Below are 24,944 nucleotides of genomic sequence, written 5' to 3'. Positions count from 1 at the left end.
TATGTATTATTTAGAAAGCAGGTTCCATACAGCTGATCTCGTACCAAGTGGAACATTAGTAAAATCTTTGCAGTTAAAAATTTACATTTGGAATTATTATTTCCGAAAATATCTAGTTAGGCATAGCGTCTTGTCTATAAGAGTATCCGCGATCAATTAGTCGAGTTATGAAAAATATTACATCTCCCGGTTAAATAGTAGAATGTGAGATGAAAATCTACTAAAATTATGAATAGATGCGATCCAGTGCTTTATCTTATGCTGATCTTCGGACATCATTTATTGGAATGTTTTTTACCTGAATACATAAGCACTTGTAGATGAGAGATTGGAAAAAGTCAGGTTGTATTTTCTCGGCGTGGGTAGTAGAGGAAAGAGTTTCTTCCGTGGCCCCTCCTCGCGGACCATCGCATCCCACCGCGATCTCCGGGTTAAAACAATCTCTGTGTTCGGGAGTAAAAGCTCAGAATCCAAGCAAGATCAGCACAGACGGCATCATGCATTTGGTGAGTACAAACACTCATCCACAATCTCCGTTCCTCTAACATCGCGTAAATTTGCGGTGGTGCATTGGTAGTGGATTTCGTTTTAACTAACACGATGCGATGGTGATTGGTGTTCAGTGACAGTGCGTGAATCAAGGATTAATAAAATTTAAGGGTATAATTACTGTGAAGACTAATTTGATGTAGGATTACCACGCTGAATGTTTTGAGTGCGAATAGTTTACTCTATTTAAATTCAATTTCGACGATTCATTATCTCGTAAAAATTCAGAGAGGGCTGAATTACAGTAAAAGTTTGTTAGATAAAAGTTTGGAGAGATTAATCATTAACGCAAGCATCGAGCAAGAGCTCAATTCAAAACGATCAGGAACACAAAATCAACATGCAACTGTACAAGTAAAAGTGCAAATATAACTTCGAGCTGCGTACAGTTCTTATAGTGCCAAAAATTTACATTATTTTCTACATCTGAATCTTGGGTTTAAGGATGGGTGTAGAATTGTTATGAAGCCATTCTGGTTATTTCAAGTATTGATAAATCCGTAAAACGGGGTGTAATTATAGTAAAAAAATTCAGGACAAAAATTTAAAAAAAAAAATTGATTTTAATCGGCAGTTTTCATTCTATTATGTGAACTATCGAATCGGCGTATGCGAGGTCTTTAAAAAGAGCCGTGAGAGATTCAAAGCTAAATCATGCTATGTACGATCTTAACGCTATAGTATTTTTCTCTCTCGCAATCGGCAGACTTTCAACGACTGTGAACCCATTACTTACCCATTATCGTTAAAAGAGCCGGTTGAACCGTGAGATCTCGAGTATCATTGCGATGTATAAAAAGATTTGGCTCCAGGAATCATTTTCTGTAATTCACATGCGAGAATTGTGAACAGACAAAGAACTAGTCTAATTTCTAGCCAGGGTATTAAAATCAATGAAACGATTTCAGTCTATTATGGGAATAGTTGTAAACTATATTTTCAAATACTACGTCTTCTTCACCACTGCGATTAGAGAGTTTCGTTCGAGATTTTCACTTTGAATAGCAGAACTCAGCGAAGATGTTAATATTTATAGAAAATATTAACGGCGCACGCGTTAAACAGGTAGAGTCGGTCAGCTCATCGTCGGTTGTTTCAGGTGCTGGGAACTTGTTCGCATGTAAGCACATACGTGCTGTATGCGTTACACGATATGCAGGTACGCGGAACTTTGTACACGAACATCAGCCGAGTGTTTTTAATTACAAGTGTGTGCGTCGCTACTTGGATGGAAAAAGAAAGTTGTCCCCTCGAAACGATGATGCTGAGAAGCCGTAATACCTCTTCACAATTCCATGCTCTTTGAGATTCCTCACGGCTTCCAACTGAATGCACGCTGCGATATGCAGCTTAGGAACGATCGCCTTACGTCGATACACTTCTTTGATTGCTTGCACCCACAGGCCTTCTTCTTTTACTCAATTCTATTGTACCGTTGAAGTCGTACATGTAATCTTGTTTAAATTGGCAAGCTGAAATTAAAAGTCGAAATTAACATATTAGTTAGCACGCACATTACATGGTCACTAGATTTTCAATTTCGAACCAAGTAGGCGGCCAGATCTTGAGCGCCCTAGTTCTCATGTAGGACGTTTCCCCCGAGAGATAATTACAACACGGGGCTAATAAAAAATTACTGTGTACCTAGAAGATATTTGCGGCAGGATCTTCGCCAGGGAAGAGAACATTCGCGGCGTCACGAAATTCTTTGATATTTCTAAGGGTCAAAGGGCATTTGCTATTACCATGCCAAATTAGGAAACGATTAAAGTGAATCTTGTAGCATCGCTGTTATACACGCGCACGCGTTGGCATACTTGCCACACTCGGTTGATTAGCTCCTATCCCTGCTTACCTATAGTAAGGCACGATTCTTGCTTGAACATTTTCGCAAGTTTCTCTTTTTTCCTTATTACCTACAGGCAATTCAGATGTTTGCCACGTATCCGATTACGAGTAGGATGATTTTCGTTAAAATCTCAAAGATCTGTCCGCCGAGTCGTAACTTGTTATACGATGTTACATGTTACACGAACTAGTTTCCATTCCGTACTTAGTACATTACCATATACGTACATATGAGCGTTCGTAATCGTTTTCCCTCGGGCGAGAAATCTGGGCGTGTGGTCCTTCACATATAGCGAGTCACGTCAGAAAGACAAAATTAATTTTGGTCCTGTAGAGTGTGCACCATTATACCAACAGATCATGCATGTATCGTTGTGAACAATTGATAGGATGCGATGACACGAGGGTATGATTAAAAAAAACTATGTAGGGTATGAGAATTCCGATGAGCATAAATATGGGAGTGGCGTTGAAGCATCGGCTCCTTCATCATCACTTTCCCCATCTCTGGAGAGAAGTCATGGATTACCGGGGAAGGGGTGGAGGGGCAAGACATTCCGCAAGTTAAGGTTCGCATCCTTTGCTTGAAGGTATAGATTTGATTGCTACAGGATCGCAAAGGTCAATTAGAATATGCTCATTACAATGGAGTAAGACTGAAATAAAAACGCTCGAAAAGAGCGAAACATTCTCTCGAAGTTCTCTCGCGTGTCTACTGTAATAGACGAGGGTTCACACGCGTGTTAGGTTTTCATTGTTGAACCTATCAATGTATAACTAACTCTATCACGGGTTTTCAAACTAACGTCGTTGTCACAGTTGAGCAACTTGAATCGGCAAATATGCACTAAAAGAACAATATTCTCGACTTAAGGTTGAAAGATGAAGCTTTTGAATGTGTAATTTCGAATACATATTTCCCTTGTCAGTGATGCAAGTCTGCGAATAAATTGCGTACGGTAGTACTAAGTGATCGACATCTGGATCAGTACGTGCCTCTCGTAATTAGCTACTCTTCTATTTCACACTGTCGCAGATTATTTTAATTTTATTTCAATAATAACAGAAAAATACGTCGGATCTAATTATTGTACAACGAATATAGGTATGTACCGATTACTCTTCAGAGCTTCCAGAACACGTGTAGTCTTCTACTTGTGCGAATGGACTCATAACGTCTCGGCTTTCTCTGCACTCGTTGACGATGAGAGAACTGTGCGAGTGTCAATTTATTCAGGAAGTCAGCTCATACGCATTATTTATTTATATATATTCAATCTTTCTTTCAATCTTTGCAGCGTGATCGCAATCATTCACATTATATATATATTTGTATGCGATCACACTGTAAATTTCAAAAATCTCAATCTCGTCTTTGCAGTGCGATCGCAATCATTCTCATATATATATAAATATGATTGCGATCGCGCTGTAAAGACTGAAACACGCCTAAATCTCGGTGGTGAATTTTCAAATCATGACATTTATACAAAAAGCTGCCGTCGACGTCGCGCTAATGACCAATGTCGAACGACTAGTAGCTTAGTCATGTAACTGAACACATCTTGAATAAATGAATAAACAAACTCCTGCACACGGATCTTCTTAACGTACGGCTTTAAGGTTGGAATAACGGAGTCCACTTTCACCCGCAGCTGTCGTTGTGCGGTGTTGTATTGAAGACACCGATGCACGCTGGAGTATACACCGTATATTATCCGAACATCGCGACTTAGGCCTCTTTACGGTTCGGTCGAGCTCATGTTTATCCCAAGTCAATTTATGCCCCTGCAGAAATTCTAGGTCACGTACAGCCGAGCAATATTTGCAACGGATTCATCAGTCACAGATAATTTGCTTGCTCATTCAATGAAAAAAATTTGAATTCGCCAAATCTTCCCTCGCAGATTTCTTGAGTAATATTGGAATCTGCGTTCGAGACGACAGCAAAAAAGTATCTTGCTGCAAACATTCCAAATTCAAATCATTGTACCTCATACCTTGGCTGTTTCAACTATTACTCCGTCAGGGAAATTTTTTTAGAGATGAAAAATTGCATATGTACACCTACGTCGGGAGGTATCAGTGGCATTCTCATTAATTCTCTCAGTCACGGTGCGATCCGGTTACTTCATGTTTAATGAAAAATTTGTCGGCTTTATTGCAGCTATTACATGTTATTATAGTTATCATAGCGACCTCCATCTGGAACAGGTAGATGTGTTTATTCGTACAACTACCCAGTCGGCTTCAGTACAGGTGTGCTAAGGACATACATGGGTAAATGCACCGGTTAACGACCGTTTCAATACACTTATTATAGCATCCGCATCGTCATTATTCTTGTCACCTGCTTCCACCGGTCATTAACTAGTGTCATGCCTTTACCGCGTACGATGTTGCCCGTCAAATGACGAACGGTTTATTTTGTGAAGGAATTGACGGAGTGTAGGTACCTTTTGCAAATTTCAAAAGGCTTTATCCGTACTCTGTGCTTCTTTTCTATAGATCGTATTAGAATATTCCGACTAGGTATTTCCTATTTAGGCGCAACGACAGAGAAAGGGGAGCATGTATCGCCCTACTGTATGAGCTTTCAAGTTATGAACGGACTGAAATGATACAAGGTTGGCGTTCCCCTTGCAGTAGGGACATAGGAACTGTGCAGGAAACGTGTCCAAGAAGCAGTCTTGGCAAGGTTGTGTTACACTGGCATTAAAGTGAATAATCTGGGTTGTCAAGGAGCATAATTATGCGTCATTATCATGGTTACCGCGCGCTGGGTTGGTCGTAATTTAAATGCGAAGACGCCTTCTGAAAAGATGGTGGTCATCTGCCATCAAATAAATAAAGTTCGTGTAAGTAGAAAGTGGTTGAACACTCGATATTTTCCACTCAATGATTATTATTGACGATAAATTTTTACTGGATTAGCATGGAATTCGGAACGTGTGAACTCGTTTAATCAGACCTAAGGTCGCAGGTGTGAAAATTTATGCCTACACGTCGTATCCGAAAGTTTAATTCTAAATATAAATCAGAATAAGCCGTCGAAATTCTACCGATTCCCGTGGCGTTTGCCTTTTATTTAATAAGTGAAAAGAAATTCGTAAACAGGTGCAGAGTGGATATTAGGAATTTGCATTCCTCTGTAACACGGGGTTGCCTATGTGTGTTCCGTCTTTCGCTGAAAGCTCAGCAAACACAGGCGACAACGTGCCAGGGCATTGATTCCCCGTATTTGCATGTTTATGTAAGTACAAGCAACAAGTTTCGCGCATGCAGGCGATCCATTCCCGGAAAAAATAGCCACGTGTGTACACCATAGCACCAACTCTGTCTCACGAACGCGTGTGTACAGGGATTTACCTTCTCAAGCATCTTAGTATGTACGTGCGGAGGCACGTAATTCGTGAGAGAGATCGAGTGAAACGTCTTGCGCCTCGAGCCAATCGCGGTATATTAACAACCACGACGATGAATTCTTAAATCTATTGGCATTTCTCATTCATCTTAGGAGGGTCCAGCGTATCATTCAGAAAACTTTCGAAAACGATTCGATTTCATTACCACCGAAAAAAATAAACTTCCGATTTTGCTTTCATTGCCAACCATTACCCTTGAGAAACCGTATGCCATGGATCAAATGATTTTCATCTAATGTTGCTTTGCTGGTTGTGTCCCTTTCTTTGCGAGACTTATCAAATCTCAACTCATTGTGGTGAGCAATTAGAATAATCAGGACAGAGCTTTCGTGCTTTTTACAGTTTTCACGTCCATCGTTTAACTCGCCGTTTTTCATGATCACAGGAAATGTTTTCACGGTGACATGTTACAGTGGGTTATACGTATGTACCTGCATACGATCCTTGCGGTATATTTATATGGATACTTGATGATGCCTCGAAACTTTCCCACGTTAGAATAAATTGTCATTGTTGTTGTGAATAACGAGATTGTTATCGAAATGAGTAGTACAAGATAAGGCTTGGAATTATGTAAAGAACCGTGACAGTCTTGCGCAATCACCTGTGGTAGATGAGGGTATATCTGGGTATTGAAATAGTTTTCAAGACGAGTAAGACGGTAGTCTGCAATAACCTGAGAAATGAATTACGCGCCTCAAGAGCTAGTCCGGGGTTAATTAATGTTGAAACAGTAACAACTCTTATTAGTCATAGGTAAGCATTTCACGCAGGTAGAGTTAGTAAAACGATAATTATCCTGAGTTCATGTATGCACTGTAATATGAATCTGCGAGCTTTTACACCTACTTGAGCCGTTTAACATGTATCATAACTATCAAAATAAATTATATTTAATTACTAAGTATAACTTACTGAGTATAACTTACCGAAGATGGAGTATTCAGCACACGCAGGTGCGTAGGCCATAAAATCTGCATACCCACAAAGATGCGAACTCCTCCCAGTATTTACAGCTAGCCCGCATGTTGTTTGCTTGACACTTTCACCCCAAGGAGAAATCTCTCGTTAAATCTACAGATGATTCGTGGCTCAGAAATCGCTAGCCTGGAATCTCGGAAAAAAACCTGGCTTATAATTTATATTTACTGCAAGCATTCCAGTAATACACCATATCTTGTTGCGTTAATAACCGATTTGTTAATTTTATAGTAATTATGGATCTGAAGCAGAATGAATTATTGAGTGCAATTAGCACATAAAAGTCTCTATCATTATGTTCAGGTTGATTGCTGGTCTTCTGTAGACCCAGATCGATCGCTGTACATGGACAAAGTACAACAAATAAACCGATGCTCACAGACAGACATCCAGAAAAATGAGATTATAAAGAGATAATAAAAATGCAGACAGATTGGAGTAATTTTTCATCTAGATAATATATGACATATTCACGATGAATCATACAATTTGTTTCAATTGACTACGTCAAAAATAAAAAGATCCGTTCGTACTCGATAGTTCATTGTAACCACCGAATTTATCGATGACCCTGATATGGCTTTTTATTTAAACAAGGTTTCACTTGCATTTTTAACTTGAAGTACACGTAACCGCTTAGCTCGGTAACCTACTCCAACCTATTGTAAAAATACATTTTTATTACGTACTACCGATGCCTTTTAACTTTCCAGCTTGCGTGCGTGTACATTTGTGATACTAATAATCGTTTTCATCATCTACCCAGAATGAATCATTTACAATTTAAATGAGTAGGTATACGTACTTAAACATTCGATCATTGACACCACAGTTTTTTCACTTCAAATATGAAGGAGCTCTGAGATAAGCATAGAAAGTATACGGTGGACGCTTCTGGTTACATACCGTTTGAACCTATCACTATTAAGCTTGCCTCCAGCTTTGTGAGTAATAAAAAAAAAGTCAAACCCGAATGAAATTCCATACTCGTGAAAGAAATTACCATCCAATCCCCCTTCGAATTACGACGGGTTTATATCCCCATAATTATTTCGCGTTTAAGACCCCCAGTAATAAATAATAGATAAATAAAAATTGTTGGTTTCATAATGTTCATGAATTAGTGAAATCTTATTGAACCAGTACCTCAGTTAGAGAAGGAATGTGATACGGTTACTTGATGCTATTTCAACGCATCCGTAAACACACTGACACGCCTGTTACGAGAATCGAATCTTAGATGAACCGGTAAACATTCTTAAGAAGTCAGTTTTCTTGTGAATTAATGCTTTGAAAAAATAAACACGAGTAGTAAAACATTGTCGAGTTATGGCAAACACAAATTAACATCACACCGTACAGACGCGCATTCATTATCTCAAGATGGTGGGACACGCCCGAGGCTAAAAAATACTTTCTAGCTGATGGACGAGGTTCAGCAATTCATTAATCTTTAGAATAACTATACCTTCACAGTACTTGTTCCGTAATGGTTGCTAAATTTTCACTTTCGGATGGTTTCACTTTCAGGGATTCTATGGGGCCGTGGACATATCATGGCGTAAAATGTGACATTCGGGACATCGTTATTTATTTTTTACTGTAATTCTTTCGTCTTCATCGTCTTTATTGTCATTACATGCTACCGGTTGCAGTGTGCATGTTTTTTGATTGCACATACCAACGAATTAACGAACTCGAATATTTGAATCGAATTTTGACCTAACGAAAAAATTTTGCACACGTGTAATAAAACTAATTTGATTTTTTTTTCACCTTTTGCAGCAATTATCGATAATCTTCTTGGCAGTAGTGGCTACCATCGTAGTAGCTACGGAAGGTGAAGTTCCAATTGCGAATGATGATGGAAGAGGGCCGCCGGTCAAACTTGATAAAAATCTTCGCCGGGCACTTTTGAAGGCACTTGCTGATCTTGAGGCTGAGTCTGCTGAACAAAAAAAAAATAATGAAGATGTGACTGAGGATTTCTTTGACGAAGGGACACCAGCGGCAAGTATCGTGACTACGATACCTCAGATACCGCAAGGTGAATCGAACAAGAATTATTCAAGCAGTCAGAAGTCGACAATTTCCTTCAATGGTTTCCTAGGGGAAGGAGAATTTCCGAATGAAGAAAAACTCCAGAACTCGACCTTCGTCGAAGTCGACAAGTACACTTTTTCATCACCTACGAAACAAAATGAAATCTCCACCACTCACCAAGAACTGAAGTCACCAAAGGTCCATGATCTCGTTTCTGCTGAGAAATCGTCTGTTCTCCACTTGAAAAATCCCCTACTCATCCACGACGATATTGACAAGGATCAAGGTACAAGAAGCATCAAGAACTCTGCCTTTTCGGTGAACAGTGTACAGAGCGTATCTTCGAAGCCGACAACCCAGCTAGCAGAGAGCTTGAGCCGTAGCGCATCGAATAACATTGCTGCTGCAGAGAATTCCTTGGTAGCTCCAAGACCAACAGCATCCAGTTTGACATCCAAATCCAAATTGAAAAATAGTTCTTCGTCCAGCGATCCAACCAAAAATGGTAACTCGGTGGAGAAACTTGACGACAATCAGGAAGTCAAGATATTCCAAGCTCCATTAGTTGCTGCGTTTACAGTCCAGCAAGACGAACGTGGAATTCCCAAGAGTGTCGTTCCCATCTACAGAGCCAGTGGCGACGGCCAAGCTTTGACACTGCAAGAACAACTCGAGTTCAAACAACAGCAGCTGGAAAAGCAACTTGCCGAGCTTCAGAGGCAACAAGTTCAACAAACTCAATTTTTGGCCAGACAACAACAGCTTTACGAGGAACAATTGCGGTTCAAGCAGCAACAGCAGATATTCCTCCGGGAACAGGCCAGACTCAAACAGCTTGAAGAACAGAGGATCTATCAACAGCAAATACAACAACAGCAACATCAGCAACGGCTACAACAGGCTAATTTCGATCAAAACAGTCTACTCAATCTACAATCTGGTTTTGATAAGTCCGGTATTCAATTGGAACCAAGCGTCTCACTGCAACTCCCGAGTCTGGCTAATCCGCCTTCATTCCAGAGCAACTATCAGGAGCAACGCCGTCTTCAACAGCTACAGCAACAGCAGCAGCAGCAGGAACGTCAACGCCTACAGCAGCAACAACAGCAACAGCAACAACAACAGCTGCAACAGCAACTGCAACAACAGCAGATATTACAGCAGAGCTTCGGAGCTTTTCCAGTGAATGAATTCCAGACTACTGCTGTTCCCGTTCCAAGGTTCAACAGACAAGAACTCTTTGGTTCGACCGGCAACTTTGGCTTCAACGACAACAACAACATCAACAACTTCAACGCCAGAGGCAACTTTGGAAGTAACCAATTTAACGCCCCATCTATAAACAGTCAGAACTTTGGTTTCAACGGGTTCAATCGATTCAGGGAAACTAGACCGCAAACTCCGGCGAGACAAATTCAACATCTCCTTTATCAGTCTGGAGTGGCATCCGACTTGGGTAAGACTCGAGGATCTGGGAGTGCCGAAGACTTGAATATCGTCTCTAAAGTTCTTGCACTAAACGTAGGAGCTCTTCCATCAAACAGCATTCAATTTGGTGCGTCTAAACGAGTGTCTAATATCGCGACGCCACCAAACGATGCGTGATGTGCCAGAAACTTGAGGGTCTGAGGAACTTTAACAATTAACGACGGTCATAAACCTACATGCTAAGTTATATTCAAATAGTGGAATTGAGTCGGTTTTTTCACACCGTCGATATACCGACCTTAGAACCGCGATCATTACAGTTTAAAGCTGTGACTCGACGGTGTGTACCAAATGTTGCCACAGCATGTGTGTACGAGATTCTAAGACCCTTAGAATAGGCTCATAAATTAATTATAAAATATCCAGATCATTGAAATTACTCACATGCCCCAAATACTCACCGACCATATTGAAATTTCCATCTTGTCATAAAAATATCCGTAATAGTCAAACTGCCAAAAGTTTACGGCGAGTGTATAGCTTACGTTTGGCGTCGAAGGTGTAGCAAGTATACTGCGAGGGAAAGAGAAATTTGTAATGACGTGTCTTAGAAATTTCGTACACAGTAAAAACTTCATTGTGTGCATAATGTATTTCCACTTAATATTTTCTATTTGAGTGTCACTGCCAATGTAATCTGAGAAACGTTCAAATAGGAATTTTATGCAAAGTAACGATCGGATCCGATGCCTTACACACTACAATCGCTTGCTATTTTCCTGAAACTGAATATTATTAGATTACGCTCTGTCATTAGATTATCAACACCCAGTCTTTTTCCATGCACCTCAGTACCGTAGAACACAAGATACAAAATCTCACATATTTCTTATTTGCATAGGACGCAATAGTTTACGGAAAAGAAGGAGTCGTGGTGAAAATTATTCAGACAAGATTCTCATCTGGAATACAAATTCTAAGATGTATGCATAATGGAAAAAATATACATCTTTTCACTGGGGATTTCGAAATGCTTCCGGCGCGGTAGTGGTGAGATTATTACTTAAGTAAATGACAATTCATACGCGCCAAGTATGTGTGAACATAAATCATCTATCGCGCATAATTCTATTGAGAAATGCTGAAGTATTAATTGCAGAATTGTGTTTTATAATCACAACGCATCATTCTCATAGTTATTCGTTCTATCGCGAGATGATTGTAATTAATAATTTTTGTCAGTGGTAATCACACGGCACGTCGCATCTATAGTTATATATGCGAGTTATAGTTGGGCTTATTTAAAAAATGATAGCATATCTCACGTTCGGATAATGTGGGAACCGTGCTATGGCTACTGTTAAGCAACGTGGAGATCGACTAACAAAATTAACTTTTAACGAGCCTGACAGTCTGTACAGATACGCACACAATATAGTATTAGGCGTAGAAATGAAATGCCATTGATGACGAATATACACTTTCGCTTCGGTGACTGCTGCGCTCGGAAGTACAATGCAAGGTGACTCCCGGGATTTCGTACCATGTCTGGATAATCCTCCTCCTTCTGTCCTCAATTTCACATACCTATGTCCGGCATGGATTTCAGTTTACGATTTCTCTCAGTGGATAGCTATCGACGCTAGTTTATTATATTTTTAACAATGATATTCGAAGGCAATGAACAAGCTCATAAGTTGCGGTATAGTACATCAACACGAGGTGCTATAGTAGATTTATAATTCACTTCAATTAAATTTCGAAACTTAAACATACTAATTCACCCGTAACTTACGTTGCAGTTGTAAGAATCTATAGTTGTAAGAATTAGAGTTAGACATCATACGTTATGAATAATATTAAGTTGTAGAAATGTTCGCTTATAATTTATATCCTTCTGCTAATATTGTTATCTACAAATATCTCTGTATAAATGCCAATAAATATTAATTTACTTGAATCTCTAAGTATCAATTACTACCGCACGTGATTACATATGTTTTAGATTTTAGATACAAATTTTTGATGAAAGTTCTTGATTTCAAATTCAGGTGGCGAGTGGTCTCGCTTCACTTTGGCCATCGAAAATGTAATTTATATTTTAATTACTCGATTCAAATGATTGGATCATTCTACCGTACATATAGGTATACCTACTTAATTTCCTAAAGTATCTGAAAGTAGCTTAGTCACAATCACTGACCAAACCACGTGCGAAAAGTCACAATATCGAAAATTACCTCAATAATCACAGAAAATTGAGGCTAAAAAAACCGGTCTCAGTTAATAAAATAGTTAATATAATTAAACGTTTGACCTTTTTGGTCAAGTTTGAAAAGGTTTTTTTCAGTGAAAAAATCTATACTCTTTATATATTTCGCTAGGCGATATTCCTACATTGAGCATTCATAAAAAGATCAAAAACACAAAAACAGAAATTATTGAAGATACAAACAATAGGTTATTTTTCATAAATGCCGAGCTTCATATCAAATCGCTTCAAAAATGTTAGAAGCACAGTCTAATCGTTTGATTTCATTCTATGATGGCTAATCTTCTCGAGAAGACTGTTTTCTATTCACATTCGCTAAACCATGTTTTTCAACATGTTGGCACGTTAAATACTGAATCTTACAATATTTCACCAATTTTCATTACGATCAACAATTAATGGCAATGTCGAATCGACTGTAAAGAAAAAAAATCTGTTCCACTGATTTTGTAGAGAACAGTCTTTTGAATAAAATTTGCCATCGTAAAGTGAAATCTTGGAAACGAATCTAACAACTGTGATAATTTGATAAATACTCAGTGTACTACTATCTCGTAACAAGATTGAGAAAGAGTATCGGTTTTTGGTAAACCACCCAAATCCCAAATCGACCCCCTTAATAATGAGTCAAGAACTAATTGTGCAATACTAATGATGTATACGTAATGCCTAATTACCGGTTGCCTATTAGTGCATGACGGCTATTTCTAGGAGAAATTAATTTTATTGCATAGGCCACACACTGTACACACATGTATCACTAGTTGCAGTGCTTTAGGCGATGTCGTTACCATGGTTACGCAGCCCGCGATGCTTGTACTTACCATCCTTACCATCCATGAATTTCTGAACGTCTATCAACCACAAGTATGGCGGATGACAAGGTGGGTTCGCTCGAAGACGAGGCACTCAAGAGAAAAGAGCGTCTGCAAGCATTAAAGAGAAAAATAACTGACGAAAACAAAGAGCAGGGAACATCAGAGGGTACGACTCTGCCCAAGTAGGTATTTTTTTTCTTTCCTGAATCTTTGAATTGAATCACTTTGTAGATTCTAACCTCTTCGAAAGTTAACCTAAAAATAATAGTGAAGCTTGAAAATGAGGCTTTATTTCTCTGCTGAATTAGTTCTCTGACACTCATTTTATGCTTTCAGACCTAAATTTCGCAGCTACAAACCTCAAGATGATAGCTTGAAAGACCAAGTATTGGACGAAGCTAAGCCCGGAGATGTTGAGAGCGAAGTGAAGGATCAACTGAGTGCTGCTAATTCAAAAGTTGTGATTGAGGAACTTGTGAGTGAAATAATTTTACCGGGATTTAATCTCATAAATTGAAAACTCTTATTGTTATTCCGCATTAATGTTTCTTAATATGATTTTTAATATGTACAGGATATAAGCAGTCTAGCGCCACGGAAACCGGACTGGGATTTGAAAAGAGATGTTGCTAAAAAACTTGAAAAGCTTGAAAGACGGACTCAGAAAGCTATAGCTGAATTGATACGTGAGCGTTTGAAGCAGGGTCAAGAAAATCTTGCGTCTATAGTCAATATGGCACCGATCAACTCTTCCAAACTAATTGCAAAGGCTAAACCCAACGAAGAAGAATAGTAATATGGAATAAGTGAAACTCATTGACCGATGCATTCAGTAATAGGTACTTAATTCGTATTTGATTGCATTGGATCAGCAAATTGACTTGAAGCAATTATATATATATATGTTCCGTTTTCAAGTACTTTGACACCTGGTAAACTACTATGTAGGATTACAGGTTCTCGTTACAAACCGCGTGTATATAACCATTTTTAAATCAGTGAGATATTATCTCTAGATATTCTAATTTTAAATGAGGAGAAATCTTAATTTTTTAGAAATCATTTTCATTCCAGAATGTTCATTCGTTGATATATACCTATAATGAATATAAATTACCTGCAAGTTACATGAACTAATGGAAGATGGTGTGAAAATATATGAAATAAATTTACTTAGAAAAGAAATAGAACATTATCTTATCACCGTAAGTGCAAAAATCCTTTGTATTCATCTTCCAACCGTTTTCAGTGATAGTGTTACTATCGAGTGTAATTTTTGTAAAGAATATAATTATACTTAACGAAATAAATGAGTAATTTACTCCTGACACCTATTAAAATTGTTTTACTTTGTTACCGATTGCAAAGCAATTCATGAATTTCAACTTTTAGAATACACTTACATACAATTTGTTATAAGGTTGTAAAATTGCAACCTCTCGACAAATTATAACAGTCTATATGACAATTCTCGCACAGAGCGCATAGATTTTTAACATATCTGGCTACTTTTACACATTTAATATTAGAGATAAATTTCTACGATTTAGGATATTGTAGAAAAAATAACTTAATAATTAGCAGGATTCGCAACATTTTCCATTCAACTAAGTTTCCAGCATATATGGCATGAGGAGATTAATAAATATATAACTAATAGATGCTTAAATAATGCATCAGTGACGCTGTTAGCAACTAAAACTACCATTTTTACTTCTTGGCATAAACTCGATAATACCAACTATATTAACGCAACAAAACTGCACTTATACACAATGCTTCAATACTATTTGTGGATGGAAATACGGATATAACTAGTAAAAAGTTACAGTAATAATTCCATCTTTTGAGTAACACATTGGAAAAAGCCATCTCGTGGTAGAATAAAAATTTAAAACTCCAAAAGAAATGTATTTCATTGAACTAGTAGTTCTTGATATTATTCTTAAATCTGATATTGATTAGAATCTTAAAAAATAAAAGCCCAGGCGTCTGCTCCCATTTTTGGGCCATGATATTCGTTATTAAAATGCAATACTAGCAACTACCGATTATCTTCATTTTCGACGTTCATTATTAGACACGCCGACATATTAGAATCCCAATTGTAGCCAATGTATTTTTGAGATATCTAATTAGTTTTCAGTGAGATTTTATACTTTTTTTCCCCGATGAGAAATCAGTCCTTTACATCGCATCTACTTCTAACAACAGTCTGTGGCTTGGAAATATCGAATGATAAATATATTTGCACGTGCTCTCGCAAAAGTACGCATGAATTTACGAATACACTGTCATTTAATGCCGTACTTAATAACAGGATAACTTATAAGTTGCGGTGTCGGTTGAAAATTTATTACCGTATACGGCAGAGTGACAATGATACACGTAGATGATTGAAATCTTTCATTAAACACTGATGGTCACAGCTAAATGATGGTTAAAGATTTTGTAATCTAATGTAATCATTAGTAGAACCTGATAGTTTCAGTCCGGCGGAAACACTTCTCAAAATTTTTATTATGGGTAGCCTGATATCCATACTTTTATGCCGCATCAAGGCAAGGCTAACAATAAAATAGAACAACTTCAAACATTATGATACGATTGCGAAGCAAGTATAAATTATAGTTGTACCTAATATTGAAAATATGCGCGGTACCAAAGACATTACAAACTGTTAAAACTCGGATAAAAACACGGCGTGATGAACTTCCGAGATATTTTGAATACTATAACGTCATCGATTGGGTTGATTAAGAGTCGAAGTGACGTGCCCAACAATTTTTTGGCCGATTTTTTGATCTCAGGACTAACTCGATGAATAGAATAGCCTCGCAATATGATTTTTTGTTGATTACGCTAAAATACTTGCTGATCTCATCTGCTGTATATTCAACCAGCTGACAATGAGTGGTTGAAACAAAAATATGGCACGAACCTTAGCTCTTTTTTTAGCGATGATAAACGATGTTACCGACGTAAAATAGTCTCTAATGAAATAATAACTATAATCGAAAGGGAAGCTCTGTTCGCAAGTTGTCCTGAATCCTGTTGCGAATAATGATGATTGCGATGGTTAGGAATCCCGTGGCTGTGGTGATGGCTCATCTCGGGAATATTCTCAAAGACTATCCTGTCGGCGAGAGGTTGTACGGGCCGGAAGTTATGTGTCACTCTTTCCCCTTCTGCGCTACGAATTCGACGGAAAGCCGCGATCTGCAATATGGTATAATATGATATATTTATTGTATACGTGGAATCGTGATTTGATTCTGTATAAAATATGTACAGAGCAATTTCAACTGTCCTCGGTAATTACGTTACGTTCTACTGGCAAGTTGTTTATAATAATGTTAAAAATGGTAGTTTCAACGGTTTATTTAATTCCTGCTCACGTGCAGGTAGCTGAGCAGATTGGGCAACTAGAACGTTCGTTTTTTCCCCGTAGTAATAACGGTTTGCACAAAGAAGGTAATTACGCACTTTAGCACTTACAATTAGGTACACCCGTTATTACACCACAATATATAAACTAGACTTTCAATTGCGGTAAAAGGCGCGACTTTTTGTTCCTTTCATAAATTCTGGATGACTCAATGAGGTACTTACCTCACATAATATAGATATTCCAACTCACCTGTTCGTGGGACAGCATATGGGGCGTTTTAAAATCTATCCACGTGACCACTTCGGAGCAAGGTGGTGTCGTCAACGAACCATTGTAAGTGAAATAATTTTGCATCGAAGGCTGATTCGTTTTCAGGATAGATTCGAGGATGAGATTATCTCTCAGCACAGCTTCTGCGCCAATGTCCTCGATGAGTGGCAACGTTTCGACCAAAGGGTTGTAGGTAAGATCGAACGATTCGGCAACCTGCGAATTTATTGTGGGTATGTGGTTGAAAATTTTGGGGATCAAGTAAATTTCTTCACTGGATGTATTTGAGTGATATGTATAATCGACCTTACCGTCACGAAATACGCCAATACTGTGAGTCCGTCCGGAAAATTGGTTGCTGCTTTATACGATCCGTATAATGATTTATAAAATACGGCATGAAGTTCCATAGCGAAGGATCTATTGTTTATCCTATCTTCTGAACCTTCTTTGTCGTTCTCTCCCCAGTGAAAATGAAGCTGTTCAAACGCGTAGATTTCATCTCCGAGAGGTCCACCGGTTATAAGAGGAACGTCAATTCCGATTGTCTTTAAGATTACTTGAGGGGAGAAAGAAAAAATTCGTTTTAAAATTTATTTGCCAATCGATGAAGCCTCAATGAATGATGTATTATTTTCTTGAATCATAATTCACATTTATGGTTATAACAACTGCAATTTTTTCCTTTTAAATTCAATAATCGAACGATACGGTTTTGAAAATTAGTTTTTGAATGTTTGACACCAAACTTTAGTATTCGTGTTTTAAATATGTAATTATGCCTACTCAAAGGCCTTCTGACAATGAGAATGTAGATTATATTACTTTGAAAGAGTAAAATAGCGTGCATTACATACGTATACACTACAATTCAAACCGTGATCTAGCTTTGCGTGCACGTGATATTATTTGATGAATACTAGTGGTAACATAAAGGCCCCCCGATAGATGTGCGATCCTTCAAAACAGGTGCCTTCATCCAACGATGCATAATAAATTGGTAATAGTATCTCATCAAGGTCTAGTTTTACAAGATGAGTTATGTAAATATATGCACATGGTTATACTTGTATCCTCTTTAAGTTACCCTGGAGGAGAGTAAATTACGTAACACACATGTACATTGAAACACATTTTTTCAAACATATAATTATTCCGCGATGCACAACACGTACATTATAACGCAGTCATGGAGTACTTTTTCAAAGTTAATCTTGCTCATAGTTTTTAATCTGAATGCCTTATACGATTATATATGTATAGCGGTTATTATTGCTCACACCTAATTGATCCTATCTATGGTTGCAATCAGATCCGATTAAACGACACCTACGAAGTATAGCTCGAGATAAGAGACACGGTTATCACGTGCAACCGTACAATACGCACTCGACTATAGAATATGTGTAAGTTATTAGCTGTACGATGGGGAAAGTGGTCGACACGTGGATCACGATGATTTATATTATTATTGCGGTGTTCTTCTGAACTAGAACGGATCCAACTTGTGAAAATTCTTCAACTCATAGTGAGTGTTTTTCATGGCTTCAAATATTGTTTTGATTGCCACAATTTCTTGAGTATTCCATTAGAAAATGTCATAAGAATAATTATGTATACCTGTGTGGCCATTGTTCGTTAGCGTGGCTTTCCTGGGTATGTTGAAACCAGAAAACGACAATGGTGGAAGTGTGACCTTCTCGACATAATGCTCCACGATGTTAATCGGGGACTGGTGCTTTCCTACGCACGTTTGATACTTGTTGCCCCAGTACTCAGGACCTGTTATCGTCAGAAGGGACAAAAGGAACCAGTTTTAAAAGGGTGTAGTTATAAATAAATCAACAACTTTTACACAGATAATAAATCAGTGAACAAATGGAACAGGAGTTGGCCTTAAGGATGCGGCTTATATAATGTCCAAGTCAGTGCACGGATTCAAGTTACAAGATAAGGATAATTTATTAAACGCTTTTTGGACTCCTTTAGACTCGCGAAATAGCCTTCTGCATCTCTGACGCAAATATTTCAAACAAGAAAGCAATAAATCTGTCAAAGCTAATAGAATTGCACATTCATAGAATATTTTACTCACCAAGAAGCCCGTTGTATGAAAATTCCTGAGCCAGGGCGGTAGAATCTGAAACAAAATTTAAAAAAAGATTAGAATGTACTTGCTGTAAGTATTAACGAGGTTTATTTCCAAGTACAAACAGCAAGGAAACACGACTACTCGAAAGTCGCTAGTTAGATGTTCAAACGAGTCATAACAGGTACAATATACATTATACATGCACATGAAAGTTACGATGATGAAGTTACTTTAGAATCGACATGCCTTGAACCTTCGTCGGTGAGAATTGGATGATAAAATTTTTTTATTCATACAATTTTCCATCTGCTTATAGATTTGAGGTCAACATGGGTACAAAACTGGATCATGACCAGTTAGATAAACGTCGTCATTGTAAGCGTGTAAGTCAACTGAAATCTTTTAATAAAATAACTCTGAAAGGTTCGAGTGAGGAATATCCTGCGTGCATTGCTGCTCTAGAAAAGCGTTGAATCATTATATCAATCTATTAAATCAATCTTATCGCTACAACTCAATCTATCTGTTACATTTCCGTAATTTTTTGATTGGATTTATCTGTGATTCAGGTGATTGAAAATGCTAAAAATAGGCTATTATTTGCGATGATGCCTGAAGGTAATCGTGAGGTGATTAGTAAAGATAGTTCGGGTGCAATGCGTGTTATATAATTACGTGCAAGTAACAGATTAGTTTACACATGCACACTGAACAGTATACAGGAAATACATGAGGTCATATCATGGAAGGTGATAAGGAAGGCACACGTAACCCTTTCTAGTTCGAAATATAGGCAAGCACCATAAAATTGGGACCACTTGTAGCTATAAGGTACTGCCTACTACAGCAGGAAAACTTATTTGTTTATTTGCAAGAAGGGCGTTGTGCATTCGGCGTGACGCGCAATATTCCTGCGGTGAAAGCTACCAGACGAGTGAGAAATAAGAAAATTTCCAAGATGCTCGCACGTTTTCCACTCACTATTGTCGTGCTAATTAACCGTTGAAAGCTAGACGAGAGGTCGGATTTTAGAATAAATCCGGCCAACGAGTTTTTTTTCGCTCTAATCCACCGCATAAAAACAAAATTCACTACTTCAGGCTTGTTCATACGTATAAGGCGATATTACGAGCTTATATACCTGATTCAAGTAGCTCACTCAATTGATACTCGTGATCGTTATGTATTGTAGAAAGTTTCGCAAGGCTAGTATTGGAATGCATTCCGTTGTATGTACTACTGTTCTAATGGAAGAAGGAAGATTGTTTATGTACCTTTAACTTTTATCATCTGCTGATGCGAAGTGAGTATCAACAATACTGCGAGATGATAAAATGCAACGGTTATACTTATATGCTCTTATTCTTAAGTGTTTACTGCTGTTTGAGCGAATGGGTCATCGACAAAAATTGAAATCCTAAAAACGCGTGAACTGATAGAGTTATTGACCAATATTAGAAGAATATTTGATAAGAAATGTTTTTTGTGCCGCTAAATTGGCGGTGAAGTTTCTTAACTTTGCTGATTTACATGCTCTTGAAAGTTATCTCTGGGAAATTAGTATGCACATAAATCGAATCAGTGAGCAACCAACGCATGATAATCTCCAATGACTTGATAAAAAAAAAATAATAATACCAACAATGTTTCTTTTCAGGGTATTTTTATTTACTACGAGCAAACGATGATGCATGATATAAGAGTGATCTACAGCGCATCTGTAACGCAGGTGTCCCTATTGCAACTTATATAGCTATATGTGGCTACTAGCAATGCCAACTTCCGGGGACCGTCAAGGACCGAGATGCACCGGGAAAGATATGCACGAGAAGTGCACAATGCGGTCGAGGATGCTCCCAGGTATTAACAGTTGAAATAAATTATGTTAAGTCGAGTCAAGGACCTGAGACATTATGAGGTGAATAATACATCACTTTGCGTTCATCAGGGTAATGTTAGAAAGTGGCCCGATGATCTGAGAACAGATTTCGCTAAAACCTAGTATTTCAAACAAACACCTGGTGTACTCGAAGAATTGCATGGATACTATAGTAGGTGTTAATCGCAATTACGAGACCCTAAAAAATGTTACATATACCAAGAAATTAATGCGTTCAAAATCGCTGGTTAATTATGAAAAACCTCTCACTTCATAGGGTGCGCAACAACTCTTTTATGTAAATTATAATGCGCATAGATAATAACGTAAGTCGGGATGTTTATTAACGACAATCATTCTGATTGATAAATTTTTACATCCGGTTTCCCAGGTATTCCGTGTGTGTCGGTACAATAGAATTGAAGTATAATGTGAGGGTTATAATCTGCAGCCACATGGATAGAAGGTTTTTCTATACTTTTTTACTCCTTTTACAATCGATACGTACTTATTACGTTGTATTTTTACACGTCATCGCGGTGTACCACGATGACAAATAGGTAATCTATATCTATACGTATAGGCATATAGTCATTCGGGATGATGAACACAGCAGAATAATTACTCGTGTTCAATTTCTTCGTCAACAAGTATGATGATCTTGCAGTACGCAAGCTCGAATCGATTTTTCCCGGAGTCGTAATAGTTTATATGATTTTGTTAAATCCGTCCTATTCGACGGTTAAAAACTTTTACTGAGTATATTTTGATTTACATAATGAGGCGAGGCTTGAAAGTAGCATATTATGCATTTTCTGGAATTTTGACGCATGTGATGTAAAACTGGCTGCCGATCGAAAAAATTTTTTTGCATGTTTCAAATTCTTTTATATTATGCAATTACAATAATTCTTTACCGTACAAAAACTGATACTCATCTAGTGAATTGTCTTACGTCAGATGTATATTATACTTGCAGACAAGTGTATTACCATATCTACTATGATTATTCTCAATAGTTTCTGAACAGTTGATTGGTAAAATACATCTGTGAAGGGGTATGCTATAATAGGCGTATCCTTCAGTTTTTTTTACGAACTGTTGATTGAACAAAGTGAAGCTTTTACGACTTTTTTTAAAACCGAAGATCGCTTCATGCATTCTTGTTAGTGACAATACATACTTCGCTGCATGTCATGCCAAGTAGTTATGGTTGAGTTCGATTCTGTTGCAGATCGCGAAAATTGTGCAGACTGTAATTATAATAGCCCGCGATCTATCGAATTGTAGATTTTCGTCAAAATTGGCTTAGATGGATAATTGGTCGATTTAACGAACTGAGTAGCTAATACAGCCCTAAAATATTGTCTCCTCCACATCGCTATTGCAACTGCTTCGACCATTTGTCTGATAAACTCGTTTGAAACGTTTAAAGCATTTGTTGTGGTTAACGCAAAAGTAATAAGGAACTTGTTGACAATATGTAAACCAACTAATAAATTTTCTCATAAACTTGGTTGTTGCCATAAAAAGAAAATTGGTGTTGCATTAATTACAATATTTATAGAGAAAAAAAAAGTATGTTGAAAGGATAAATTTTTTCTACGTGCCGACAGTTGATAATTAGCGTAACTTTATGTGTAGCCTTCGAAACGACAATATGCTTAGCTATTCAATTTTTGATTTACCTACTCGTTTCTATTCTCATTTATCTTTGCTCAAATATGCTAAATAGACAACGATGCCGCATTCAATGTGCAGGTAATAATCAGGAAGAAATCACATGCACGAATGTATAATTTATCGGATACAGTATCCACAGTGAATCGTTCGAGCTAGTTCATTAGCTTGTCGTTTTTCCGTTTAAATCAGCAAAATTTGAGGTTTGAATAGCGTGATCAGTTTCGGTTCAATTAGAGGTATAGTCATCAGATCCATTATCATGTGATAAATAATCGGCGATTATAAAAACAACACCGTGTTTTGATAAATAAAAATTTTAAGGTTTCCGATACAATCAATTAATTAATAATTTTCGGTATTCAATGATAGTAGTTTGCGAAACTGAACTTGAAACAACAATTAGGTAATTAAAATTCGATCGTTTTTTATTTTAGATATTGATTTATCGTTTGCTTTGTCAGCTCACGATGTAGTCTATTCAAATGTCAAATACTGCACAGTTGGAGGCTACGTATAAAGTTCAAAGGCACTGCTGTAAGAGTTAAGACTGGACGAATGAGCGAATAGAATTAAAATTTCAAATGCCATTATTTGATTGTATACCCGATAAAGTGAATCATCGCGAATTGTTGTGGTCTGAAATTGAATATACTGTACCACAGGGTGTCTGTGCAATGGTTAAACATTCAATACCAATAAAGCAGGTAAATCGAAAAACATGTTAATAATTCCTCAGACACAGACCTGGTTAAGCGAGTAAAATTTGAATTGAAAAAAGCAGCCCTCGTCACAGGTAGACGTTCTTACTTCACAATTCAATGGACAGTCAAAGCATTGAGATAATGAATACGTAAAAGAATCTCAAAAGAGAGAATAGGTATAGTAAGATAAGCGATGTCTCAAAGTTGACTTACAAATTGTGAAGAAATTCAAAAACACCAAACTCTTCATATCGCCGAGTGATCACTGTCCCAACACTGTCCAACAATAGCTCTTCGAAGGTTTGCCGTGTGCAGGCGAGTGAGGATCACGGTCCGTGTAGCCAAGTGAAGAATGGTTTATGCATGGGATACGGGATCGGTTGTGGTCGAACGAGAACTGAACGCATTCGTAGCGGACAGCCATATTAAATACGACCGCAGCCTTTTGCCGGAGGAACATCACGTCTGTCTGTTATATCTAAAATGTAAGTCTCCGTCGGCAGGACGCGTTCGTTGTCAGCCGCCCAGAACCGGGGCTCGAGGGTCGACGTCAGGTTCGATGAATTATGAGAGTAGCGGATCTGGTGGGGAGTCCAGCTTCGGGATTAGGAATTAGAGAGTGGTGGTGGAATTCTCTTGTTTTCCTTCTGCCCCAGGAATTTCTGCGATTATGATTTCTGAAGTAAGACCGACGCCGATACTGGGAAAACTCAGTGTCGGTATTTTCCTCGAGGTTTGTCGTTTCGATTTTACTATATGACTTTCTCAGAGATCATTTACCTCACGTGAATCACTGTGCACAATCCATAGGAACAACGCCGAGTGACTAACTACCCGGTTCACTCATGAGTTGGCCAGTTCTTGCGACGTTGTTGTACGTCTGCGTTGTATAGAGTTCAAAGACGTAAGTATCACTTCGGAACATATCTGAACACTGTTCACAGTTCACGGTGTTTACAGGTATGCCTACAATGAGCTTACCGATGTTTATATTTAATGGTGGGAAAAACTTGGGTGTAGCACCTGAGGTAATATAACGATAAGTATGAACTTTAGAAGTTGAGATTCCAAAAGAATTCTTAAAGTATGAACTTTTCGATTGAAGGTATTGAATTGATCGTATCTTCATATTTATCAGTGAAACCTGATTAGTGAATAATTTCTGAACCGAAGAGTACTAAGTTTTGTCTTTCACTTTCGTTCTTACAGGACAGTTTACTGTAGAACTTGTGCGGTAAGAATAGATCCACTTCAACCTCGCGTATATATTTTCGAGCCATAACATTGAAAAAAATATACGTCAGTTCACTTTTTTAGTTGGAACAAAAGATACTCGTGTTTAAATAAGATAAATAAATTCAGGAATGATGTACGGAAATCCATCATAAAGCCTGTATTATTTTCACACAAGAGATTCGATGTTGGCATAATATTAATTGTTCGTGGGCCGAAGGTAATAAATAATTAGGTACAGAGAGCAAATTTTTTTCAATACCCTTGCACATAATACGTACGTCTACTTCGTGATGTCATGTCATTTATACTCTACTACGCATTTCAAGTT

General features: G+C 37.8%; 3 protein-coding genes across 3 annotated transcripts; 2 read left to right on the top strand and 1 right to left on the bottom strand.

Annotated features, from left to right (window-relative positions):
• The first annotated feature begins 436 nt into the window (after positions 1-436).
• Positions 437-11,535, top strand: LOC124407078 (putative uncharacterized protein DDB_G0271606). Its single transcript, XM_046882897.1, has 2 exons — positions 437-506; positions 8,589-11,535. Exons 1-2 carry the CDS (start codon positions 498-500, stop codon positions 10,449-10,451), a joined length of 1,872 nt encoding a protein of 623 aa, XP_046738853.1. The 5' UTR covers positions 437-497; the 3' UTR covers positions 10,452-11,535.
• A 1,856-nt stretch (positions 11,536-13,391) lies between these two features.
• Positions 13,392-15,325, top strand: LOC124406864 (coiled-coil domain-containing protein 12). Its single transcript, XM_046882510.1, has 3 exons — positions 13,392-13,546; positions 13,701-13,839; positions 13,939-15,325. Exons 1-3 carry the CDS (start codon positions 13,416-13,418, stop codon positions 14,155-14,157), a joined length of 489 nt encoding a protein of 162 aa, XP_046738466.1. The 5' UTR covers positions 13,392-13,415; the 3' UTR covers positions 14,158-15,325.
• LOC124406863 (carbonic anhydrase 2-like) lies at positions 13,635-23,850 on the bottom strand. Its single transcript, XM_046882508.1, has 6 exons — positions 23,594-23,850; positions 19,121-19,165; positions 18,646-18,807; positions 17,337-17,584; positions 17,005-17,241; positions 13,635-16,583 (listed from the first exon to the last, which is right to left on the bottom strand). Exons 1-6 carry the CDS (start codon positions 23,628-23,630, stop codon positions 16,338-16,340), a joined length of 975 nt encoding a protein of 324 aa, XP_046738464.1. The 5' UTR covers positions 23,631-23,850; the 3' UTR covers positions 13,635-16,337.
• Between the last annotated feature and the right edge of the window lie 1,094 nt (positions 23,851-24,944).

The sequence above is a fragment of the Diprion similis genome, chromosome 6, assembly GCF_021155765.1.
Source record: "Diprion similis isolate iyDipSimi1 chromosome 6, iyDipSimi1.1, whole genome shotgun sequence".
In the NCBI taxonomy this organism is placed as follows: Eukaryota; Metazoa; Arthropoda; class Insecta; order Hymenoptera; family Diprionidae; genus Diprion; species Diprion similis.
The sequence above is the reverse complement of the archived record's forward strand: the minus strand, read 5'-3'. Positions and strand labels throughout refer to the sequence as shown.